Source organism: Epithele typhae (genome assembly GCF_022376455.1).
Source record: "Epithele typhae strain CBS 203.58 chromosome Unknown BXZ73scaffold_61, whole genome shotgun sequence".
Classification (NCBI taxonomy): domain Eukaryota; kingdom Fungi; phylum Basidiomycota; class Agaricomycetes; order Polyporales; family Epitheliaceae; genus Epithele; species Epithele typhae.
In genome coordinates this window covers 133,343-155,528 of record NW_025954252.1, presented here as the reverse complement: position 1 = coordinate 155,528, position 22,186 = coordinate 133,343, and the positions used below count along the sequence as shown (strand labels likewise).

Genomic DNA, 22,186 nt, shown 5'->3' with positions numbered 1-22,186 from the left:
GGGCTGTAGTCTGTGAGATGGAAAACGCCGAGTAGGTGGGGTGGGTTCAGGGATGAGACGGATTTTTGGCTGACTGAACTTCGCAGCGCTCGCCTTCTTATACTCCGTTATAACTCGGGTCGGTGCGTGCTTCATGGAGATTGTCGGTTGTTTGCTGGATTCAGACGGATCATTCTGACAGATTTAGCGCCTTGTTCCGTTGGCAGACATGCCCATGCCATTCCAGACTTCCGATCGGGAACCAAGCCCATGCTGCCGCAAGCAGGCTCTTGAGTTTCCCATTGACTGTCGATTTTCGGGACACGATATGAATGTATACTACCCCTCTAGCTTCTGCTGGCGTGACTACAGTAGTGTTGACGAATCAGCTCAATTGATTATCTGAGAACGTGAGGGCTACGCACCCGGGCCCGCTATTCGGCAGGATAGAGTTGGCTTTGATGTCGTCAGCGTCCGCGAGCATGACGATCTTATGGATTCTATACATAGCATTTGAGGAATCCTAGCGGTTCTGTGCAGAAATGAAGACTGAACGACTCCAAAAGATGAGTCATTGGCTGCTAATACACAGCGTTGGGAATTCGATATCTCAGACTGACGCGAACATATGAAACACATTGAATGAAATACTGGTACATGAATTGTTGACTACAGAAGAACTACCAGATGCTCCCACCATAACCGATTCACCGACTGACAACATCACTGGTTCGACGAGCCAGCACTGACTGACTGAAGGTTGTGAGACTCCTTAGCCCTGGACTTGGATGGTTTGGGCACTGCCAGGAGTAAGAGTACTGGTCGGAGGCTTGAACGTCTGATGGTTACGATGATTAGAATACTCATAAGCGCCGAGATAGACGAATGTGCTCACTCTTTGCTTGATGGCACCATCGAATGGAAGACGCGTCTTGCCCTCGCTAAGCCAAGCGTCAACCTCGGCGGCACAACGGCGACCCTCCTGGATTCCCCAGACGATGAGGGATTGTCCACGACGACAGTCGCCAGCAGCGAAGACACCCTCGATGCTCGTCGAGTATTTCTGCACGAATCTCTCAGCACAAGTTAACAGGCATGGTGTCACCTGCTCACGTTCGGCGGCGTTTGGATGTTGCTCCGCGCGTCCTGTTTGACGCCGATGGACTTGAGGAGCTCCGCCTCGGGGCCCAAGAAGCCGAGCGCGAGGAGCACGAGCTGTGCGGGGAAGAACTTCTCCGATCCAGGCACCTCCTCCATCTTCCAGCGCCCGCCGCTATCCTTGGTCCATTCGACACGGGCCGTGTTCAACCCGGACAGCTTGCCGTTGGCGTCGACGACGAACTCCTTGGTCGAGATGCAGTACTCCCGCGGGTCGCTCCCGAAGTGTGCCGCGACCTCAGTGTGCCCATAGTCGGTCCGGAAGATGCGCGGCCACTGCGGCCAGGGATTGTCGTGGCCGCGCGCCGCGGACGGCTTTGGCAGAAGTTCGAAGTTCGTGACCGACTTAGCACCATGGCGCATCGAGGTTCCGATGCAGTCGTTGCCAGTATCACCGCCGCCGATGACGATACGTCCTTGCCCTTAGCGCTGAGATAGCTGCCATCCTGCAGCTCGGAGTCGAGGAGCGACTTCGTGTTGAGCTGGAGGAACTCCATGGCGAAGTGGATGCCGTCGACCTCACGGTTGGCGATCTTCAAGTCGCGCGGCCAGGTCGCCCCGGTGGCGAGAATGACAGCGTCGTTCTGTTGACGAAGCTCCTCCATCTCGATGTCCTTGCCAACGAAAGTGTTCGTGACGAACGTCTAGGATATGATGCGTGAGGTGGCGTCGCTAACCCCAATTGGACTGGAACACGTACCACGCCCTCTGCAACCATAAGGTCAACACGGCGCTGAACGATAGCCTTGTCAAGCTTCATGCTGCAATGATGATCAGAGATGCCATCCGAGAACAACGCAGCACGTACTTCGGAATGCCGTACATCAGCAGCCCACCGATGCGGTCGTTGCGGTCGTACACCGTAACCCAATGGCCGGCCTTGTTCAGCTGATCGGCGGCAGCAGACCAGAAGGACCTGAGCCCACGATCGCGATCTTCTTGTTCGTACGATGCTCAGGAATCTTGGGGACATCCACCCATATCGAAGCCCTGAGACCATGTGAGTATTCCTCTTTTCAAGACTGCACTTTCCGACAAACCTTGTCGATGATAGCACACTCGATGCTCTTGATACCCACGGGCTGCTCGTTGATCCCAAGCACGCAGGCGCCCTCGCAGGGCGCGGGGCACACCCGACCCGTGAACTCGGGGAAGTTGTTCGTCATAAGGAGGCGGTTGAGGGCGTCTTGCCACTGGTTCTTGAACACGAGGTCGTTCCACTTCGGGATAATGTTCGAGATTGGGCATCCCGTGTCGGACTGGCAGAACGGCACGCCGCAGTCCATGCATCGAGCTGACTGGTACTTGAGCTCGTCATCCGTCAACCGGTGTGAAATCTCCTTCCAGTCCTTGACCCGCTTCCGGGGGGCCGATATGTCTCCGTGAGTCGCTTGTACTTCATGAACCCACGCGTCTTGTCGAGCTTGCTCAACCGGTTCTTCGTCGTCTGCTCGTCCACGAGGGAGTCCTCGACGTCGAGCACCGCCGGCTCGAAGCGTGCGCGCGAGGACGTGCGGCTCATGCGCGACAATGGCTCCCGCGGGCTGAGCAGGCCTTGAAGCTCTTCTGACGCGAGGTTGACCTGGCTCGCTGTGCGCGACGGGACAAGGTCGATGACGCTCTGGCGCATCCGTTCCTCCTTCGCCTTGATGTCTTGTTCCTCGAGCACGCGCTTGTAGTCGCCCGGCATCACCCGCACGAAGAGCGGCAGAAGATGGTGGAAGTCGTGTAGCACCCGGTCCGCAACCTCCGAGCCCGTGTAGTGCCGGTGGTCCTCGATGAGCCCGCGCAACTCTGCGATCTCCCGTGGGTCTGTAACCTTCCCGAGCTCGACCATCTCCATGTTGACCTTGGACGCGAACGTGTGGGCTGTGTCTAGAACGTATGCGATACCGCCGGACATGCCCGCCGCGAAGTTGCGCCCCGTGCTGCCAAGAACGACAACACGACCCCCGGTCATGTACTCGCAGCCGTGGTCTCCCGTGCCCTCAACGACGGCGTGGGCGCCGGAGTTGCGCACAGCAAATCGCTCGGCCGCGATGCCGCGGATGAAGGCCTCGCCAGAGGTTGCACCATACAGGCAGACATTTCCGGTGATGATGTTCTCCTCGGCCTTGAACGTCGACTGCTTCGGCGGGTAGACGATGAGGCGACCGCCGGAGAGACCCTTTCCAACGTAATCGTTCGCGTCTCCCTCGAGCTCGATGGTGATCCCGGGTGCCAGGAAGGCGCCAAGAGACTGGCCGGCAGAGCCACACATGCGGATGTGGATGGTGTCCTTAGGCAGCCCCTCCTCGCCGTACAACTTGGATACCCTGTAGGACAACGATGTGCCGAGTGCGCGGTCGGTGTTCGTCACGTCGCACTCAATGTGGACCGGAAGACCCTGGGTGAGCGCGGGCTCCGACTCGTCGATGAACTTGTTATCCAGGCGAATGTACAATTTATGGTCTTGTGGGCGGACGCGGTACGTAGCCGCACCAGGGCGCATTTGCCAGGCGGGTTTGAGGATAGCGCTGAGGTCGAGATGGGCGGTTTTGGGGTGCGGAGCTTCTCGTCGACCTTGAGCATGTCTGCGCGGCCGACCATCTCGTTGATTGTCCGGAAGCCGAGCTTGGCCATGTAGTGACGAAGGTCTTCAGCGATGTAGTAGAAGAAGTTGATGACTTGCTCAGGCTGTCCAGCGAACTTGGCGCGAAGCTGAGGATCCTGAGTAGCGATACCGACGGGGCAGGTGTTCACTGAAAGAATCGTCAGAGCACTTCCAAAAGAGCCAATGATAACTTACAGTGGCACTTCCTCATCATGATACAACCCATCGCAATGAGCGGCGTGGTGGCGAAACCCCACTCTTCAGCGCCAAGTAAGCATGCAATAGCGATGTCGCGCCCTGTCCGAACCTGGCCATCCGTCTGGACGGTGACACGCCCACGGAGGTCGTTGAGGACGAGCGTCTGATGGGTCTCGGCGAGGCCAAGCTCCCACGGAAGTCCGGCATACTTGATACCAGTCCAGCGCGAGGCGCCAGTACCGCCGTCGTGGCCAGAGATGAGGATGTGGTCCGCCTTCGCCTTCGCGACTCCGCTCGCCACGATACCGACGCCGACCTCGGACACGAGCTTCACTGACACGCGGGCACGGGGGTTCGAGCACTTGAGGTCGTAGATGAGCTGCTTCAGGTCCTCGATGGAATAGATGTCGTGGTGAGGCGGGGGCGAGATGAGACCGACACCGGCGGTAGAGTGACGTGTGCGTGCAATCGACGTCGACACCTTGTGCCCCGGCAGCTCTCCACCTTCGCCCGGCTTGGCTCCTTGTGCCATCTTTATCTGGAGCTCATCGGCGTCCGCGAGGTAGTTGGAGGTGACGCCGAAGCGCCCGGAGGCGACCTGCTTGATCGCGGAACGCATCGTGTCCCCATTCGGGAGTACCGTCGAGCGTTCGGCATCCTCACCACCCTCGCCGGTGTTGGACTTTCCACCGAGGCGGTTCATAGCAATTGCGAGCGTCGAGTGCGCTTCCATCGAGATAGAGCCGTACGACATGGCGCCCGTGACGAAGCGCCGGACGATTTCGTTCCACGGCTCGACTTGTTCTATGGGGATGGGTGTCGTGTTCTCGAAACGGAAGTCAAGGAGGCCGCGTAGATGCACTGCCTTGGTCTGATCGTTGGCGTTAGAGGCGTAGGCGTCGTACGCGCGCTGGTTCTTCTCCCGAACGGCGTCTTGTAGGTTCGCGATACCGGCGGGGTCGTTGATGTGCGCTTCGCCGCCGGAACGCCAATGGTACTCGCCGGACTCGGGCATGCCAGGAGGGAGGATGGTATCCCGAGTGGGCCAGCCACGCTCGTGCATCTCAAAGGCGTCCATCGCGAGCAGGTCAAAGGTGGCGCCCTGAACGCGACTAGCAGTGCCGATGAAGCACTTCTCGATGACCTCGGTGTGCAAGCCGAGAGCCTCGAAGATCTGGGCGCCCTTGTATGACTGGAGGGTGGAGATACCCATCTTCGACATAACCTTGAGAATACCGCCGTCGACGGAGTGTCGGTAGTTGCTCATCAGGTCCTCGACCGTATTGTCGTCCTTGACCCTGTATGATTGTTTAGCGCTCGTTTCATGCAAAGACGGCTTGATACTTACAATCCTTCGCGGACGATCTTGTGAATGCACTCCATGGTGAGCCATGGGCATATCGCGTCCGCGCCGTACCCAAGAAGAACGCAAAGGTGCTGAACTTCGCGCGCCTCCGCGGTCTCTACCATCAAAGCAATGCGGGACCGCTTCTTCTGCGTGACGAGGTGGTGGTGGACGCCGCCGCACGCAACCAACGCAGACAGCGCGACACGTGCGGGGCCAGTCTCGCGGTCCGAGAGGATGATGACCTTGACGCCGTCCTCGATCGCCTGCATCGCCTCGCTGCACACTCGTTCGAGCGCGAGCTTGTAGCCGGGCAAGCCGAGCTCCTTCGGGAAAGTGATATCAACAATACGAGAGGGCCAGGTGTTGTACGCAAGCTTGAGGTTCTTCATCGCGTTCATCTCCTCGAGAGTCAGAATCGGCGAGGGAAGAAGGATTCGGTGGCATTGCTGAGCATTCATCTCGAGGAGGTTTCCCTCCGGCCCCACGTAACACTCGAGCGACATGACGATGGACTCGCGGATGGGATCAATCGGAGGGTTCGTGACCTGAGCGAAGAGCTGGCGGAAGTAGTCGTAGATGAGGCGAGGCTGGGTCGACATCGCGGCGAGCGGAGCATCGTTGCCCATAGAACCGAGAGCCTCCTTGCCGTCGGTGAACATAGGGAGCATGAGCAAGTTGAGTTGCTCGACGGTGTACCCAAACGCGAGGAGCTTGGGGTCCATGCTGAGGGTCCACCCATCAACGGAAGGGTTGACAGGCGTCGTGCGCTGGACGCGCTTGACAATAGAGGGCACGTTGAGCATGTTAGACTCGATCCACGACGCGAAGTTCTGCTTGCGCGCAGTCGTGCGCTTGAGCTCCTTGTCATCGACGATGCGGCCCTCTCCTGTGTCCACGAGAAGCATGCGACCAGGCTTGAGGCGACCCTTCTGAATGACCTTCTCGGGAGGGATGTAGATCGCACCGACCTCCGAGGCGCAGACAATGATGTCCTCGTTTGTGACGATGTAACGGCAGGGGCGGAGACCATTCCGGTCGAGGTTGGCGCCGCAGTACCGCCCATCACTGAAGGCGAAGAGGGCCGGACCGTCCCACGGCTCCTGAAGACATGCCGCCCAGTTGTAGAACGCCTTCTTCTCGGGCTCCATAATGTCGTTCCCTTGCCATGCCTCTGGGATGAGCATCATGATAGCCTCGGGGAGGGTGAGAACGCCATTGACTACGAGCAGCTCAAGCACGTTGTCGAAGGCCGCGGAGTCGGAGCCACCAGACTCGATGATGGGGTAGAGGAGGTCGAGCTGGTCGCCGAAATGCGAAGACGAGAGCGCGCCTTCACGAGCGCGCATCCAGTTCCGATTTCCGCGCAATGTGTTGATCTCGCCTGCGCAATGACGTCGGTCAACATGTTATCTTAGCGCTGAATTTGGCAGTCCATACCGTTGTGTGCAGCCCATCGCATGGGCTGCGCGCGGTCCCAGCTCGGAAAAGTATTGGTAGAGAAGCGGGAGTGGACGAGGGTGAAGTGAGAGCGATACAGAACGTGGTTCAGGTCGTGATAGTAGTTGTACACTTGCGGGGGCGAGAGCTGGCCCTTGTAAACGATGTTCTTCGACGAGAGCGAGCAGATGTAGAAACCCTTTGACAGAGAGCTTCAGGGACGCACGGAAACGCAACGGGAAAGCTTGAGCGGACGGGTTCTGGAGCATGAAGAGAGTGAAAGGGGACAAACATGGTGTGCGTGGCGTGCTTGCGGAGGATGTACAGCTGACACTCGAAGTGCTTCGCGTCGAGCGCGTCCCCGCCGCGAGGCGTGGTGCCATCGCCATAATGCGAGTGGAGGACGACAAAGGGTTGGAAGATAGCAGGTTCCTTACTAGCAGCAGCGGGCCCGAGAATGGTGCCGTCTGTGGGGACCTCCCTCCATCCGAGGACACGGAGTCCCAGATCTCCCGCAATCTTGGAAAACATAGCCTGCTGTTGCTGGAGACCGACGGGGTTGTTTGCTTTGAAAAAGACGTTGCCGACGGCGTACTGACCAAGCTCAGGAAGCTCGCATGCAATCTCACGTTCCGCCTCGCGCTTGAAGAAGAGGTGAGGGATGCCGGTCATGACCCCTGCGCCGTCGCCGTCGCGGCTGTCCGCACCAGTGGCCCCGCGGTGGGTCATGGCACAGAGAAGTTGGCGAGCATCCGAGACTATCTTGTGGGATTGGTCGCCCTTGATGTGGCAGATGAAACCGACACCGCAGGCATCCTTTTCGAGGTCGTTTATGTAGAGCCCCTGGCTTGCGGGGAGAGAGGCGTCCCATGAGGCGGGGTCGCGTTGGACGGCATTGAAGCCATTTTGCGGTTCCAATTCGGATGAGGGCAATGAGGTGCGGAGAACAGAGGGATCGGCGTGGCAGTCCACGATAGCCATAGAAAGTGCGCGCACGGATCCAGGGGATGATGTGGTGGCGGCGGGAAGTGAGGAGGGTGTAGTGGCCGCGAGGAGGAGAGGAGAGAGTCGGTGGTGGTGGTCGAGGAGAAAGAGGGGCACCACTAGTGCGAGCCTGCGATTGGCCTGCGAGGACAAAATTGCAAGGGATTCGAGTCACTACTTTGACTGTGTGCGTTGAAGCTCGCGAGCTAGAACCTCCCCCGCGCCGGAGCAGCCGGCGCATATACACATATATGCGCCGCTCTCCGTGCGCAAAGAAATCTAGCCGATAGTGCAGCCCCCCTAGCCAATCCGCGAGCTCTGAACTGTCAGCCGTCAAAATGAGCAGGTCCCTTAATGTACAAGTCTCGATCCTCCTCCTCCTCCGTACACAGTACCACTTTGCATCATGGACTGCTGGTCTTCGCATGCCTTGGCTCATATGGCATATCGTGCCATTGCCAAGGGCCAACCTCCCACATGAGCATATGGTGCTGCATCGGATGCCGTAATGTGTTGCGCAGCTGGCTGGGACAACCCATGAGCAAGGTCCACCGCGATCAGAAGGCTCGCTCATTACATATGGCGCATGAGATCTTCTACCTCTGAAGACATACAACACTAAACGGATATATTCAGAGGTCAGGGAATCTATTGTTCTTATTATAATGGCACAAGTACAGTGAGACGCGTGAGTATGTTGTTGGTGCAATTGGTAAGGTCGTCACGAAATCCGAATATCGTTGCAAGGTTCCCTCAATCCGAAGAGCAAACCCGCTCATGCCATTTTGCCGAGCACGCGCGGCTGCGCGACGTCCGCCATGTTGATGAAGATGTCGTCGGCGGGGTGACGGTAAAGAGGGGCGCGGAGACGCTTCTGGTCCAAGTGGTGGCCGATGAAGCCGATGCTGCGACCAAGAACGAATAGACCGTTGAGTGTGCCGATCTTGATGTACTCATCCGCCTCATCTTGGGTGAAGGCTCCACTGTCACGGAGGAGGTCGACGAAGCAAACGGCAATGCAGCCGTCGACGTTAAGGATGAGGGTGTCCTTCTTCGACGTCGTGACCTTCTCGACCGCGAGGGCGTAGTCGAGGAGGGAGTGGCTAGGGAAGTTCTTGCGTACATACTCCTTGACCAGCTCGACGCGGAGATCAGGGTTATTGACGCTCTTAATCTTGTGGCCAATGCCGGAGACTACGGATACGCGTCATTGGAGAGTACTCGTGTTAGCAACAAGGCGGCGACTTACTGAGCTTGTTCTGCTTCCTGCACGTATCGACGAATTCGCGAGGAGTGAGACCAGTGTCGCGAGCGTTCGAGAACATCGATGCCGCCTCGTCAAGCGCACCACCAAAACGGGAGCCAATGGTGAGAAGACCCGATGCGAGAGAGGAGATGAGGTCTTTGCCCGCACGAGTGGCAACGATGGTGTTCATCGCACTGTAAAAGACATCAGCACCGTATAATGGGTCCACCGATCTAAGAACATACCCAGATACAGCGGGGCCATGGTCAGCCGTGAGCATGAGCACCATCTCGATGAACTTGGTGGCCCAAGGCGGGAGGCGACGCTTGAACCAGAGCAAGCTGACGACACCTCCGACACCGATGTCCTCCTTGAAGACGTCGGAGATGCGCATGCCAGCGTACAGAAGCTCCTGACCACGCTCGTCGGAGATCGTAGAGATAAAGGCGGCAGGCTTGCGGATAAGACCGAGCTCCTGCGCCCACTTGTAGTCCATCGGGATGACGGGAGGCTCGCGCTCAGGCTGAGGCTTGATGGTGCCGACGGAGACGAGACGCTCGTACGTCGCCTTGAGAACCTCGGGCAGCTCCTCGAAGGTCTCGGGCACAATGAAGCCTGCGGCACGCATCGCCGAGTTCTTTGCGTCCGCAGTCTCCATGTCGGAGTTCGCCATCGAGCCGGCGTGACCGAACTGCACCTCGGTGGCGAACATCTTCGCGCAAGTACCGATGGCCCAGGCGACGATGGGCTTCTTGATGACGCCCTTCTTCACGGCCTCGATGACGCGGTACTCTTCGATACCACCGACTTCGCCGAGAAGAACAAGCATCTTGCACTCGGGATCTTGCTCGTAGCGCAGGAGATGGTCGATGAAGGTCGACCCGGGGTAGCGGTCGCCGCCAATGGCGATACCCTCGTACGTGCCGTTGGTACTGATGGAGAGCATGTTGTTGAGTTCGTTCGACATACCGCCAGACTTGGAAACGTAACCGACAGAGCCCGCACGGTAGAGCTTCGACGCGATGATGTTGTCCATCATGCTATGAAGGCGTCAGTCAAGGAGCTCGACCGCGACGTGAGGTTGATACATACCCGCCGGAGTTTCCAATACGGAAGCAGCCAGGCTTGATACCGCCGACGGTGGCAGGGCCAATGATGAGGACACCCTTGTTCTGAGCAATGTCCAGGATCTCGCGTGCGTGCCTCTCAGGGACACCCTCGGCAATGAGGGCGATGCTCTTGATCTGAGAGAACTCGAAGATCTCCAGCGTGCTAGAGTAGACACTACGAGAGGAAGCGAAGTTGACGACGACGTCCACCTCAGGGTGCTTCTTGACGGCCTCCGCGACACTGGTGTAGACGGGAAGGAGGGTTTCCTTCGTTCCCCAGTAGAACTTCTGGATATGGTGGCCGCCGAAGGGGTAGATCATGGCAGCAACACTTGGGGTTTCGCGGCCGCACGAGTAGTCGAAGTCGAGCATGCCTTGGATAGCACGAGGCTGGAGGCCATACACGAAGGAGCGAGTCTGCGCATCGAAGGGGCGATACGCAGGGCGAGCATGAGGAGAGGTCTTCGTGTCGAAGGACACAATCTGGTCCTGAGGCTGAGTACGCTCGCCATCGGCGTGGATAGTGCCAACAGTAGCCTCGGGCTCGATGTCCTTTGCAGAGGGGGCCTTGGGGGAGGGCGGGCTGACGGGAGTCGCGGCGATGGAGTGAAGGCTGGTCTGCTTGCTGGCAACGCCCAGAGCGAGGGGAACGATAGCAGTAATATGGGTGTCCGGGCCATAGACCTTGATTGGGACACCGAGCGACTCTCCTAGAAGACGCATCGCCTTGAGGCCCTCCTGGTAGTTAGGACCACCGCGACGGACGTAAATCTTGACTTGGTGGGTAATCAGGGGGTTCTTGTACTCCTTCAGCGCGCGGATGATGCCCTTGAAAGTCGCCGCGACGTTGGTGAAGTTGGCGATACCACCACCAATGATGAGAATCTTGCCGTCGGAGCGAGGAGAGCCACGGGTCATGAGGTCAACTACGCATATACGTTAGCTAAGAAGATTAGGTCGCACGAAAATGACACGTACGGATAGTCTTCGCGTACTCGTAAGTCTGGCCCTCTGACGGAGCACCAGAGTACTCGCCGTAGTTGGCAAGCTCGTGCGCGAAACCGTGCGCGGCGATGGCATCTGAGTATACGACTGAAGCACCACCACCAGCAACCATCGTCCAGATGCGACCTTCGGCGTTGAGGACAGTGAGCTTCAGAGAGGCACCGGTAGAGGCATCGAGCTTCTGAATGTATGCTTCCTCCTTGGTTAAATCACGACCGAAGGGTGCTGGCCAGACCTAACGCGTATATGAATGAGCGCCGTGCACGGGACTATACCAAGAGAACATACCATAGGGGGGCCACGGTCGGCCGACACCGATTTTCCCTTCGTCGTCGTTGCCTGCGAGCCAGATTCATAGACGGACAGATCACGAGCGATGGCCCACTTGGGACCACAGATGGACTCCGCGGTCTGGTCAAGCTTGGCAGCCATGTCGAGGTAGTGGATAGTGGGCTGGCCTCCGTTGACGCCATCGAGAACAACGAGAGGGTTGATCTCGAGGTAAGCGAAGTGAAGGTCGACGTACACCGAGTAGAGGCGGATGAGAAAATCGACAAGAGTCTCCTTCTTCGCGGCGGGAACGTGCTTGAGGAGGGTGTCGGCAATGGTTTGGCGGGATGGGAATGAAGCGTTGACGGGGAGCTCGAGCTTCAGGGCCTTGGCATCGACATCGCCGATGTCTACACCACCCTCGTGCGTGAAGAGAATGTAGTCACCCTCGCGGGCGGAGTTGATACAGACGTAGTACTCGGCATCAGAGGGATGAGGAAGGAAAGGTTCGACGATGAAGTTGTTGAGCGTGCCGGTCACAGACTCGACCTGGGACAGTAGCAGTCAGTATGACGTTAATGAATCAATAGCAGGTTTAGGAAGATGAACGGAACGTGGTGCCACACCGTCACGTGGAAGCGCGAACGCGTTCTCGCTTGAGAGAACGACGCGTACCGCGACGCGTCGCGGAACACGAGGTATAGTGACAGCACGTATGCATTGAATAAGGACGGGGCGCCAGCGAGGTGTGGGTTGCTCGCGGTATCGATCGCGAAGGCCGCGATGAAGAGATAGAGCGCCCTAGGTCGAGAAGTCAAACAAGACGCGCTCACCTTTTGCGGCTTGCCTGCCCGCTCCTGAATCCACAACTTCGCTTCTTCCCAGCTCTTGTTCAGCGCAAGAAGACCGGCCTTGCCACGACGCTTGATGAGCTGATCGGGCTTGGCAACGAGCTTAGTGGTGAACACCCAGCTAGGGATCTGGGTGTCGGCCGTGATAGCGTTCGTCTCGGGATCCCAAGAGACTTGCGCAACCTTGGGCGAGGGGTAGACAAACTTGGTCGCGACTTGCGCGGAGGCGTCGACCGGGGCGGCACGCTCCAACCAGTACGCGAGGACGAGTTTCGCGTCGTATTCACGGATGGCTGATGCGCGCATACATTAGCGCGCAGGCTCGGCAAAGAAATGATAGCATATGCACAGACCTTTCGAAGACATTTTGGAAGGATATGCGGAGGGAGGGAGAGGAGGAGAAGGAGGAGGAGGATGAGGAGGGGAGAAGGATAGGGAGGAGCACAACAGCGCAAGGCCCCCAACGCGCCGCAAGGGTATTTAAGGGCGCGAGGAGGGTTAGCCGGCCTCGACCTGAGGGTCGCCTCACTTTCTAAAAAATCGAAGTGGGGGCATGCTCAGATCGCCTGCCATATGTGGCATGTTCCTCGCGTTATCCCCCAAGTTTCGCACGACTTCTGGGCCCATCTTGCCATTCTCATTGGCCGTACTCGATGCCTACTGCTCGTACGACAGACACTCCTGCGACCATCTTCAGTTGTTTCAGCCCAATGACGACCGCTCAGGCAGCTCTGTGTTGTCCGGTCTCGCCATTGCTCGTCCTCCACGACAGTCGGTCAGGTCGAGCGTCTGCTCGCGCTCATCGATATCACTCGTGCCAGACACATGTCGAAGTAGACGATTCGAAGCCTGTCGCGCGCGGGGCCGGATCCACGCACGGGTCCATGTAGCCGGTCTTCAGAACCCCTACTCTTCGACACGCAGCATGCGCATGTATACCCTCTGATCGCCTCATGCAATGCACATACACCACGACCGAAAGTATGTTCCTTTGGGTAGCCGCAATTTGCCCGCCACGGCACTATCATGCGCATCAGTTCATATCCACCTCTACAGCGCACTGTCTGCGCGCATATATACCGCGTTCACGTCCCTGATATCAATGTCCTCGATCCGGCATCCAAATCGTCCCAATGCTCGTCCGTCGCCTCTCCGGCTCCGGGGCATGGAGGACGCGGGTAGCCGCTATCATAGGCGCGATCATCCGGCTGCACATAGAGCTTATGAAACATGACCGCAAGAAATACACAATTACATAACAAGCCACATGGACTAAGGCGCTATAGTGTAGTGGTTATCACTTGGGATTCTGAACACATCTTCCCAAAACCCAGGTTCGAGCCCTGGTAGCGCCTGCGTTGTCTTTTTCTACTCTTTACAGCATATTGTTGGGAATCGTTGTCGACATTGAACGTTGACGTTCACGCGTTCACGTCGGATGTTCCGAGTCCACACCTCGTCCACTCCCGGCTTCGCCGGCTATCGCGATATCGTCCTATGCTTCAGGCGCTCAGCGTCCTCATCGTCCGAGTACGCCGCGCGTTCTCGCAACGCGCTCATCTATTCGTTCACTCCACTCTCTCTTTGTCTTCGCGCGCCGTTATAAGGCGTCTAGCATTACAAGACTTCATCAAAGACTTAAACCAAACTTAATCCCACAGAGCCACGAGACCCACTTCTGTCCGCAATGTAACTAACGATATGACACCGCTACGCAACTTAAGATACGAGATTCAGTCGACGCGGTCGCTTATATAACTAAGTGACCAGAGCCGTGTTACATAGCGTAGACTACTTGTAAATCTCTCTCTCCCTTCTCACTGCGTCCCACGGCGCGCGATGTATCCTCGACGCGAGGTTCTGGCAACTTGCAAGTGGGGCTACCATCGCCGGCATCAGTGACCGCCTGTTCGGGCACGAGCTTCAATACTCCGAGATTGGTGCTCAGACAAGTTAGCCGGCTCGACAAGCAGCCGTTGGGAGCGTGCAGCCGCGAAAGCTCATTCCGGAGCGCGACACAACGCGGTGAGGGTGTGCTAAGATGCTGAGGTCAGTACACCCTGACGGTCGGATGATGGGCCAGGTCGCAGGTAAAGAGAATTGTGCTGTTTTGTCACTGCAACAGACGCAAGACGCATAGCGAGCATGGCGTTCCAAATCTCAGGCTCAATCGCATTATGTATATCCGAGCTTGGAGCGCCCGTAGTCATCCCAACTCGCTGTCGACGCGAATTGGTGTGTGCATCACTATCTGAGTTGTGAGGCCCATACTCGAAGCTGGATTTTCTATGGGGGCCATATGATCATCTGGCAAGGCCGCCGGGCATATTCGCGCCAGCTTCAACCGTCGAGATTTCACAAACAATGGGGCTGAACAAGTTTGTGAGCCCGCTGAAGATTCAAAAAACTCACCAAGGCAGGGTGAAATGGTGGGACGGCACATTCAAAACGCATTTGAGTGCCACTGTCGTTCACTCCAATTAGCAGCGACCGCCACTCTCGCGGTTTGGCCGTGGTCCTCTCTTCCTTGACAAGTCGACGGCTTTGTTCTGACCCGTAGCTATATTTGGTGGGACTGCGTGGAGCAAGACTTGAAACTTGCCAAATGCACTCGCCCCCCTCCGAGAGTGACGAAGAAGTCAAGAGTGATCGCTACCATCGAACCGCGGTCTGTCCTCCATGAGGTGAACAAGCTGAAGCCCTGACTCGACAGAAGATTAATATGAGAAGATCGTTAGGAGTAGTAAGATGGAAGACAACGCACGGACGATCATGGTGCAACGCATCCTCCACCACTTCAAGCCGGAAATCAAGACGTAATTGCACAGTATGAGGCAATTAATAGCCGTGCCAACTCGTACACGATTTTCACTGCACCGCTGCGTGGACACTGGAGGCTCGCCGCTTACTGGTGAAAGTGGAAAACCGTCATTTGCCCAGTCCCCAAGCCGGGGTCCTATATGATGCCATTCTTACCCGCCGTTTGCAGCCACAGGGAAGTGTGTGCTGTACCATGTTGCACGTATCCTGAGAAGTCCGCACAGTGCAATAAGCGCTAAACAATGAGAAGCGCCCAAAAAGCACCCACAACTAGCGCAGAAATGTGCCAGAACTTGTATGGAAAGGCTTTGAGCTTCAGCGCGTAAACAGTAGAACAATGAAAACACCCGAGTCATAAATGATACACATACACGCCCAAGCTCTTTCGAGTCATCCGAATGTCGAATATGTTGTGAATGCGCGTTCCCAAAGAGAGAGAAAACCCTATGATTGGTTTGGAAGTGCTGATTCAGCGGGCGCACTACGCATCCGATCGGAGAGAGAAAGGTGCGAAGAGTCATGGTCTGGAAGAAGCAGAGGGCGTGGGACCGTGGGAAGCAAGAGCACCGATCGGGGCGCCAACAGACGTTGGTGGGCCGCGGCGGCTTGCGGCGAGGGTGACTATCGCCAGAGGCACTCCGAGTTCGTCCTCGCTAAGCTGCGCCTCAGTCTGTAGGATGACGCCGAGTTCTCTACTTCCCTTGAAGGCCTGAAGCTTGAAGGCCTGAGACCCCGACATGCTCTGCTCTTCTCGTGCTCACAACTGGCGACGATGCAGCAGTACATTGCTTGATTGAGTCCCACATTCGACGAGGACGACTTTGACGGGGCGTTATATTATTATCCGCAGGTTCTCAACGCTCTCGATATCTGCGATCTCCTTACTTACTCATCTAGCACGGGACGCTCTGTGGGTGAGATTCCTCCAATTACGCCTCTCCACTGACTATATAAGACAGTGGTCGCCCCTCCTGGTCACTCGCCATCCCATTCTCATACTCACTCAACATGCCCTCCCTCAACTCAGGAAAGGTGCTTGTTACAGGCGCAAACGGCTACATCGCGGTGTGGATCGTGAAAACCATGCTCGAAGCTGGTTTTTCTGTCCGCGGCACCGTCCGTTCGGCGAGCAAGGCTGACCACCTCCGCAATCTCTTCAAGTCCTTTGGAGACAAGTTCGAGGTTGTCGTCGTGCCAGACATTACCAACGTGAGTTTTCCGTCCCTACCCTCCTGCATTCTCCCCGCGTGTAGTCAAGAGTCGGATGCTCATATGCTTCACTCGCAGGCCGAGTCCTTCACCGAGTACGTCAAGGATGTAGACGCGATCGCCCACACTGCATCTCCCTTCCACATGAACGCCATTGAGCCTGACGAGCTCATCATCCCCGCCGTCGAGGGCACGCTCTCCGTCCTCAAGGCCGCCGAGGCGCACGGCCCGTCCGTCAAGCGCGTTATCGTGCTCTCATCGACCGCCGCGGTCCTCGGTCCGTACTCGGGGACTCCGCTCGACGAGTCGCACTGGAACCAGGACTCCATCGACGAGGTCAAGGCGAAGGGCCGCGACGCCGCCAACCACATGAAGTACCGGGCGAGCAAGACGCTTGCGGAGCGCGCTGCTTGGGAGTGGTACGAAGAGCGCAAGAGCAAGCTCGGTTGGGACCTCGTCGCGCTGAACCCGCCGTTTGTCTTTGGGCCGTTCCTGCACGAGGTAGCTTCGCCCGAGCAGCTCAACACGTCCGCGCACGACTGGTACTTCAACATCGTCAAGGGGAAGCTGAGCCCGGACGGATATGTCAACGGAGGGTACGTTCGCGCTCTTCCCCCGAGAAATCCTGTCCTCATCGTTTTTCGTTCGCAGCGCTTGCTGGGTGGATGTCCGTGACATCGCGACGGCGCACGCGCTCGCGCTCAAGACGGAGGCGGCGGCTGGGCGGTTCATCGTCGCTGCGGGTGCTTTCAAGTGGCAGGACTTCGGTGAGTCACTACTAGTGTAGCAGGTTGTCGTTCCCCTTTTTCATTCGCGCTATTTCAGCTACTCCCGCGCATGCAATCGACGCCAAAGTGCCCGAAGGTAATCCCTCCGCATACGACCCGTCAACAGTCCAGCACGGGGTTGTATACAACAGTACCAAGAGCAAATCTGTACTCGGACTCAAATACCACACGGTTGAGGAGACGACGAAGGACACCCTCCAGGATTTCGAAATTCGGGGGTGGTTGTAGGATTCACGTGTCCTCCACTGTATCGCCTGTACGTTTTCCGCTAAAATAAGAATGCCAAATCGTATGCATTACTCGGCGTGCGAGCAGCTGTTTCCCGAGCAAATAACCGAAAGAATCACGCTTTAACGAATCAAGGACCGCTCGTACTGCATATCGTCATGTCCTGCAGGTCTCCCGTCGCTTCGGTCTCAAAATTTCAATTCAGTGAATGTCTTCAGTTCACTCCCATTTCACCGGCTTCGTGACTTACCAATCCCGTCTCAGCATGCTTCTTGAACATAATCAAGAACAGTACTCGCTGTACCGTACGTCACTGTCGAACAACACTACACCGTTGGCCCACAGTGATTATTTCCGATCTGCACGACCTGAACACCATCCGCGAAGTGCTTGAGGACACGCCAGTACCCTTCTCGGTGCCGGCCCTCCTCCCGTATCTTGCCACCCTTCATTTTGACCTCCCTCTTCTGCGAAGCTAGATTGCCAGCTTTCGCCACTACACCGCGGTGAAACATTTATTGTCGAGTTGAAGTACGGAGTCTCCTCCTCTGTGCACTTGTTTCGGCTGCTCCATGCGTTTCTCATCCTTCACGAAGTTCACCCTGTACTTAGGTTCAGCGCCAAAACGCCCGCAAGCCGACGTAGATTTCATATCAACACCAGACTATTGTATATTCACACTCACGAAGGCAAAATTTCGAAATTGTTGAACCACGCAAATCAATCTCGTTGTTCAGATCGGCAACTCGCCGAACTCCCATTCGAATTGGACCCTCGACCGACTGCTTGGAATCTCTGGGATCTGTCTTCCGGGGCTTACCGTCTGCGCCCTCCCGTTGGGCCAGAGACCGCCCACGAGTCCATCAGCGACACCGAGCCGCTTCACGCCGGCGCCGCCTTTCGACGGAACGACAAAGATGACAGTGCCGAGATACCGTACCCAACCTACTCCTCCACCACCAGACTCTTAGTCGAATTTGCAGAGTTGGAGGACGGAACACGGGAGCATTCGGAAAAGGATTCCGTGTGGAAGCCCCTGTCGGCGGGCGGACGCCACGCCTTGTGAAGCATACCGGGCGCCCTCGGGAGCTCGTTCTGCATCGCAGACACGGGCCTCGAGATGCCCCAGACAGATTCGGCGTTTGTGTGGATCGGTGGTTCCACCCCGACATCAAGCGTGCCCGTATGCGCCTGACTGAGGACGACGAATCTCGGTGAGGTACTTGGTACATACTAGAGCCTGACGGATGGTCGCATGATGTACCGCCTGCGTGAGCCCAAAAGGAGCAGCACTAATATCTATTCCGCCTACGAGATGCGTAAGTTGGAGAGGCGCGCTCGCTCAATTGTTGGTGCTTAACAGCGATGAGACATCGACTAAGTAGCGCCGTCGCCCTACATGGGCCCTGCGCAAACTTGGACAAGGGCACCGTTCCAAAGATCGCGCATGACGGGGGTTATGAGAAACCGAGCAATCGTTAGAATCATGCCACAAAACACTTACCATCTGCCATCCAAGGGCCCGCCCACTGTACCTTTCGAGCTCTCGCGGAGCTGCCCAGCGCCCACTCGGCCGAGCCGCCCTAGCGCGGCGGGCCTCGCCTCCAGTTGTCATCGAGCACCATGCACGTCGGGGCGGGGCGTGGTCGTGGCATGCGCGACAGCAAACGCTACAGCGATGATGATGTCCAGTGCTAAGAAGATTCCAAATGTCTAGGAGCAGAACGACGTCGATAGATATGAGCAGTGCACGGTAGTGATGGGCGTCAAAGGATGCGTGCGTGGTAAGACGGAGAGACGATCGAATCGATATCTGTGGGGAAGTCGGGTGGTCAGCTCGAGCGCTGCGGCTCACATTGTCCGCAGGGGATGGTGGGAGCGACTGAGCGGGGAGGCAGTCAGGAGGCGTGCGCGGGACACCGGGCGGGAAGATGATGGCCTGGCTGGCGATCATGTAGGACGTCGTCATAACCGGCGTGCCTCAGTACGCCTGCGCCCGGCCGTCCGCCCGCTCGCTGCCCTGGCTGTCCTCCGCGCAGCACGGCAGGTGCGGTGGAGTGCCTGGGAAGAGCGGCGGGCGCGCAGAGGGTAGGGAACTAGAGCGGGAAGGGGACGGGACGGGGCGTCGGAGGGGCGAGAGGAGGAAGATCTACGATCTAGATCTGGTGAGCGGGGGATGAGACGAGACAAGCGGCGTGGTGTCCTCTTCCAACGCCCTGCGCACCCCTGCGCGTGTAAATACGGCCCTCCGCCCGTCCCCCGCCCCCGCGACCGCGACGAGGGCGGCGATGAGAGCGAGCTCGGCGGCAGCGAGGTGGCCCCTGCGCACGGGCGCTGGATGGGTGCGCGTGACTGTGTGAGTTTTGGGCCCTCTACCCTGGCGACAACCGCCGCCTCCCGCAGAGTGCGCGCAACCACCCGCGATACTGGGCTCGAGCGGACTCGGACGCACACAGGCCGCCAGCTCCTCCCCGGCGAACACTACGGATCCGCCCCTCCGCCTCCGACCCCCCGCCCGCGTCCCGGCCGCTCTTCTTTCCGGCCCCGCCTTCGCCCGATTTGTCCCCCCGACGTGTGCTCCTTCGAGCCCATCCCCCGCCCATCCACCGTCCCGATTCCACAGCCCGTGAGTGCTACGCCTTCCCCGCACTCACACGTGCCCCGTCCCCTCCCCATTTCCTCCATCCCTCCCTCCTCCGTCCCACTCCCGCCCGCTGACATGCCCCTCTCCTCAGGCGCCCTCTCCCGCCAACCCCCTTCGGAGTAACGTGATCCCCGAGCCTTTCAACGTGAGTTTCCATCCCTTCCTCCCTTCTCCCCCAGCTGGCCTATCCCTCTGTCCCCTCTCCCGTCCATTTTTCTCGCCTTCGTCGTGGTTCGCCGTCGCCGGCGCGACATTCTGGCGCGCTCCTTGGCTTACGTGGACATCGTCCTCGGCCAAGGCGCGCGTGTTTGCCCCACCCTTCACCTTCCGTCGCGCTCAGAGACTCGAGTTTGGTGTCCCGGGCATTAGGAGGGTTTGCAGGTCCGTGACAAACGGTTTCGCGTCTTTCATGCATCGCAAGTGGGGAGGGTGCGGTGGAGTTCGCGCATACAGTCGCACTTCCTCCGGTTTCCGTTCTCATCTCGCGCGCACCGTCTCTTCCATCGCCATGCCTTCGCGTCGCGGGGCGCATGCAGTTACCGTTTGGTGCGAATGTTCGGCGCGGCCCCAGCATTCTCGCGAAGACGCGTTTATTCGCGTCGAGACGTCGCGCTGGGTACCAACGCTTCTTCTCGGTGCTTGTGCCTAGAGTACGGACGAAAGGCTTCAATCCAGTCTCTGGGTTAGTGGTCGTGTCTTCTGTGCGCAGCCGACGGGGACTCCTTCCGCGCATTCGACCAGGACATCACCCATTCTCTCTCAATGTCCTCGTTGACCCGGTGTGCGCACAGTGTCTCTCTGCGCTATTGTCCACCCACATTACTTCGCGCTGTCGGGACAAACACTGATGTCTCACGCAGTCCTTACTCTTCGTCTTCAGGCGCGTTCCAAAGCTTCGTTGGAATCTCTGGTTCCCTAGGCGTGGCGCAAGGTACGTGACATCCGTTTTCGAGTGTTGGTTGCTGGGGCTCCAACCGCGGACAGAGAGCGTATAAGGGATGTGCATTCTTCCCCGTCGATTCTTTGTCTTTTTGGGGGCGCATCGCCTTCCCTGGCATGTCCACGATTGCAGTTTTGCACGACCGTTTGGAACGGACCCATTGGTGTCGCAGACATACTTTGATGCGACGAGTCGTCGCGTTCGTCTCTCTGCTATCCAATTCTGCCATTTTCCAGTTGATTCTCACCTGTTCGCAATTAGAACTAACCTCCCTGAGTAGACACTCACCGCTACGAAACGCAATCCGCGGAACTCCCACATCGTGAGTTTTGGTCCCTGTCATCCTGCGTTGTTCGTTCCTCCGTTCCTTCTGGCCCATTTCCTCATGCTGGCCACCACCGCCCAAGACCCCCCAAGGCTGCTCGGATAGTGCTTTAGACTAAGGTGCATGCATTGCATGGGCTGGAGTCACTTGCCCAGGTCTTGAGCTGAGGTTGCTGGTTTATGGCCTTCGTGCGCACCTCATTTATGCGTCGCATGGGTAGACATTGCGATAGCAGGGAGGATCCTAGTCTCCCTATGATCCTTTCCGGTGTCGCGTCCCTCGTATTGGCATGCCTTCGCTCCTCGTGGATGCATATGGTTACGTTTTGTGCCTCTGCGTCGGACGGTCTTATCACCTTCTCGGGGACGTTTTTGTTCCTGTCGAGTTGTCGCGCTCGGTGCACTCCTTTTCTATGTTGCTTTTGTGCTTCTATGCTTTAAGCTGACTTCCCTGTGTAGGAGTTCGCGTTTGACGAAGTCGCGACGTGCAGCAAACGGACGATTTATCTTGATTTCTCGACACTTACCGTGAGTTCTGTTTTTTATTTCATTCGCGGTTTGTCCCCCTTCCGGTTCGCTCTCGAGGACGATCGGCTCAGCCAATGCGACCCCAACTGTGTTGCTTTGTTCGCGGGGAATCTTTCTTCGGTCGAGGGGCGCGCGTTTATCCCGTTCTTCAACTTGCGGTTTGAATACGCCGTGGTGGAGTTCGGTGCTTCCTTCTCGTGCTGTGTCATTCATCCCATTGACCGCTACTTCATCGCCGTGATCAGGGCTGACTTTCTCTTGCAGAGACCCGTGCTTGACACCGTTACGACGCGCAACCAACGCACGACCCTCGCGTCCTCGCGCGTGGTTCCACCAACATGAACAATCCACAAGGGGACCTTTCCCAGGGCATCAACCCCGCTTTCCTCTCGGGTAGCGGCTTCAACAACTTTTCGCAAAGCTCGAACGGCACTCCTCAACCCGGTCTTACGCCCTCTCAGATCCAGCACATGCAAGCAATGCGCGGCATGAGCGCAGGCCAAGGAGGCATGAGCATGAACCCAGCG

General features: G+C 57.6%; 3 protein-coding genes and 1 non-coding gene across 4 annotated transcripts; 2 read left to right on the top strand and 2 right to left on the bottom strand.

Moving 5' to 3' along the window:
- Positions 1-751: 751 nt before the first annotated feature.
- On the bottom strand, positions 752-7,694 carry BXZ73DRAFT_92166 (NADPH-dependent glutamate synthase; the record flags this gene model as incomplete). Its single annotated transcript, XM_048026266.1, has 14 exons — positions 752-817; positions 875-1,042; positions 1,093-1,482; positions 1,551-1,781; positions 1,838-1,898; positions 1,946-2,025; positions 2,064-2,099; positions 2,178-2,515; positions 2,548-3,687; positions 3,768-3,878; positions 3,926-5,226; positions 5,277-6,657; positions 6,714-6,925; positions 7,006-7,694. The coding sequence occupies 14 exons, from the start codon at positions 7,692-7,694 to the stop codon at positions 752-754; spliced, it is 6,204 nt and encodes a 2,067-aa protein (XP_047874031.1).
- A 778-nt stretch (positions 7,695-8,472) lies between these two features.
- Positions 8,473-12,544, bottom strand: BXZ73DRAFT_92165 (ATP-citrate synthase; the record flags this gene model as incomplete). Its single annotated transcript, XM_048026265.1, has 8 exons — positions 8,473-8,891; positions 8,947-9,137; positions 9,189-9,983; positions 10,036-10,978; positions 11,031-11,292; positions 11,346-11,876; positions 12,161-12,471; positions 12,532-12,544. 8 exons carry the CDS (start codon positions 12,542-12,544, stop codon positions 8,473-8,475), a joined length of 3,465 nt encoding a protein of 1,154 aa, XP_047874030.1.
- Positions 12,545-13,454: 910 nt separating this feature from the next.
- BXZ73DRAFT_t172 lies at positions 13,455-13,533 on the top strand. Its single transcript has one exon. It is a non-coding gene; the product is annotated as a tRNA-Gln (tRNA).
- A 2,473-nt stretch (positions 13,534-16,006) lies between these two features.
- On the top strand, positions 16,007-17,223 carry BXZ73DRAFT_52761 (NAD(P)-binding protein; the record flags this gene model as incomplete). The annotated part of the gene is made up of 4 exons (XM_048020868.1): positions 16,007-16,207; positions 16,286-16,803; positions 16,859-16,974; positions 17,033-17,223. The coding sequence occupies 4 exons, from the start codon at positions 16,007-16,009 to the stop codon at positions 17,221-17,223; spliced, it is 1,026 nt and encodes a 341-aa protein (XP_047874029.1).
- Between the last annotated feature and the right edge of the window lie 4,963 nt (positions 17,224-22,186).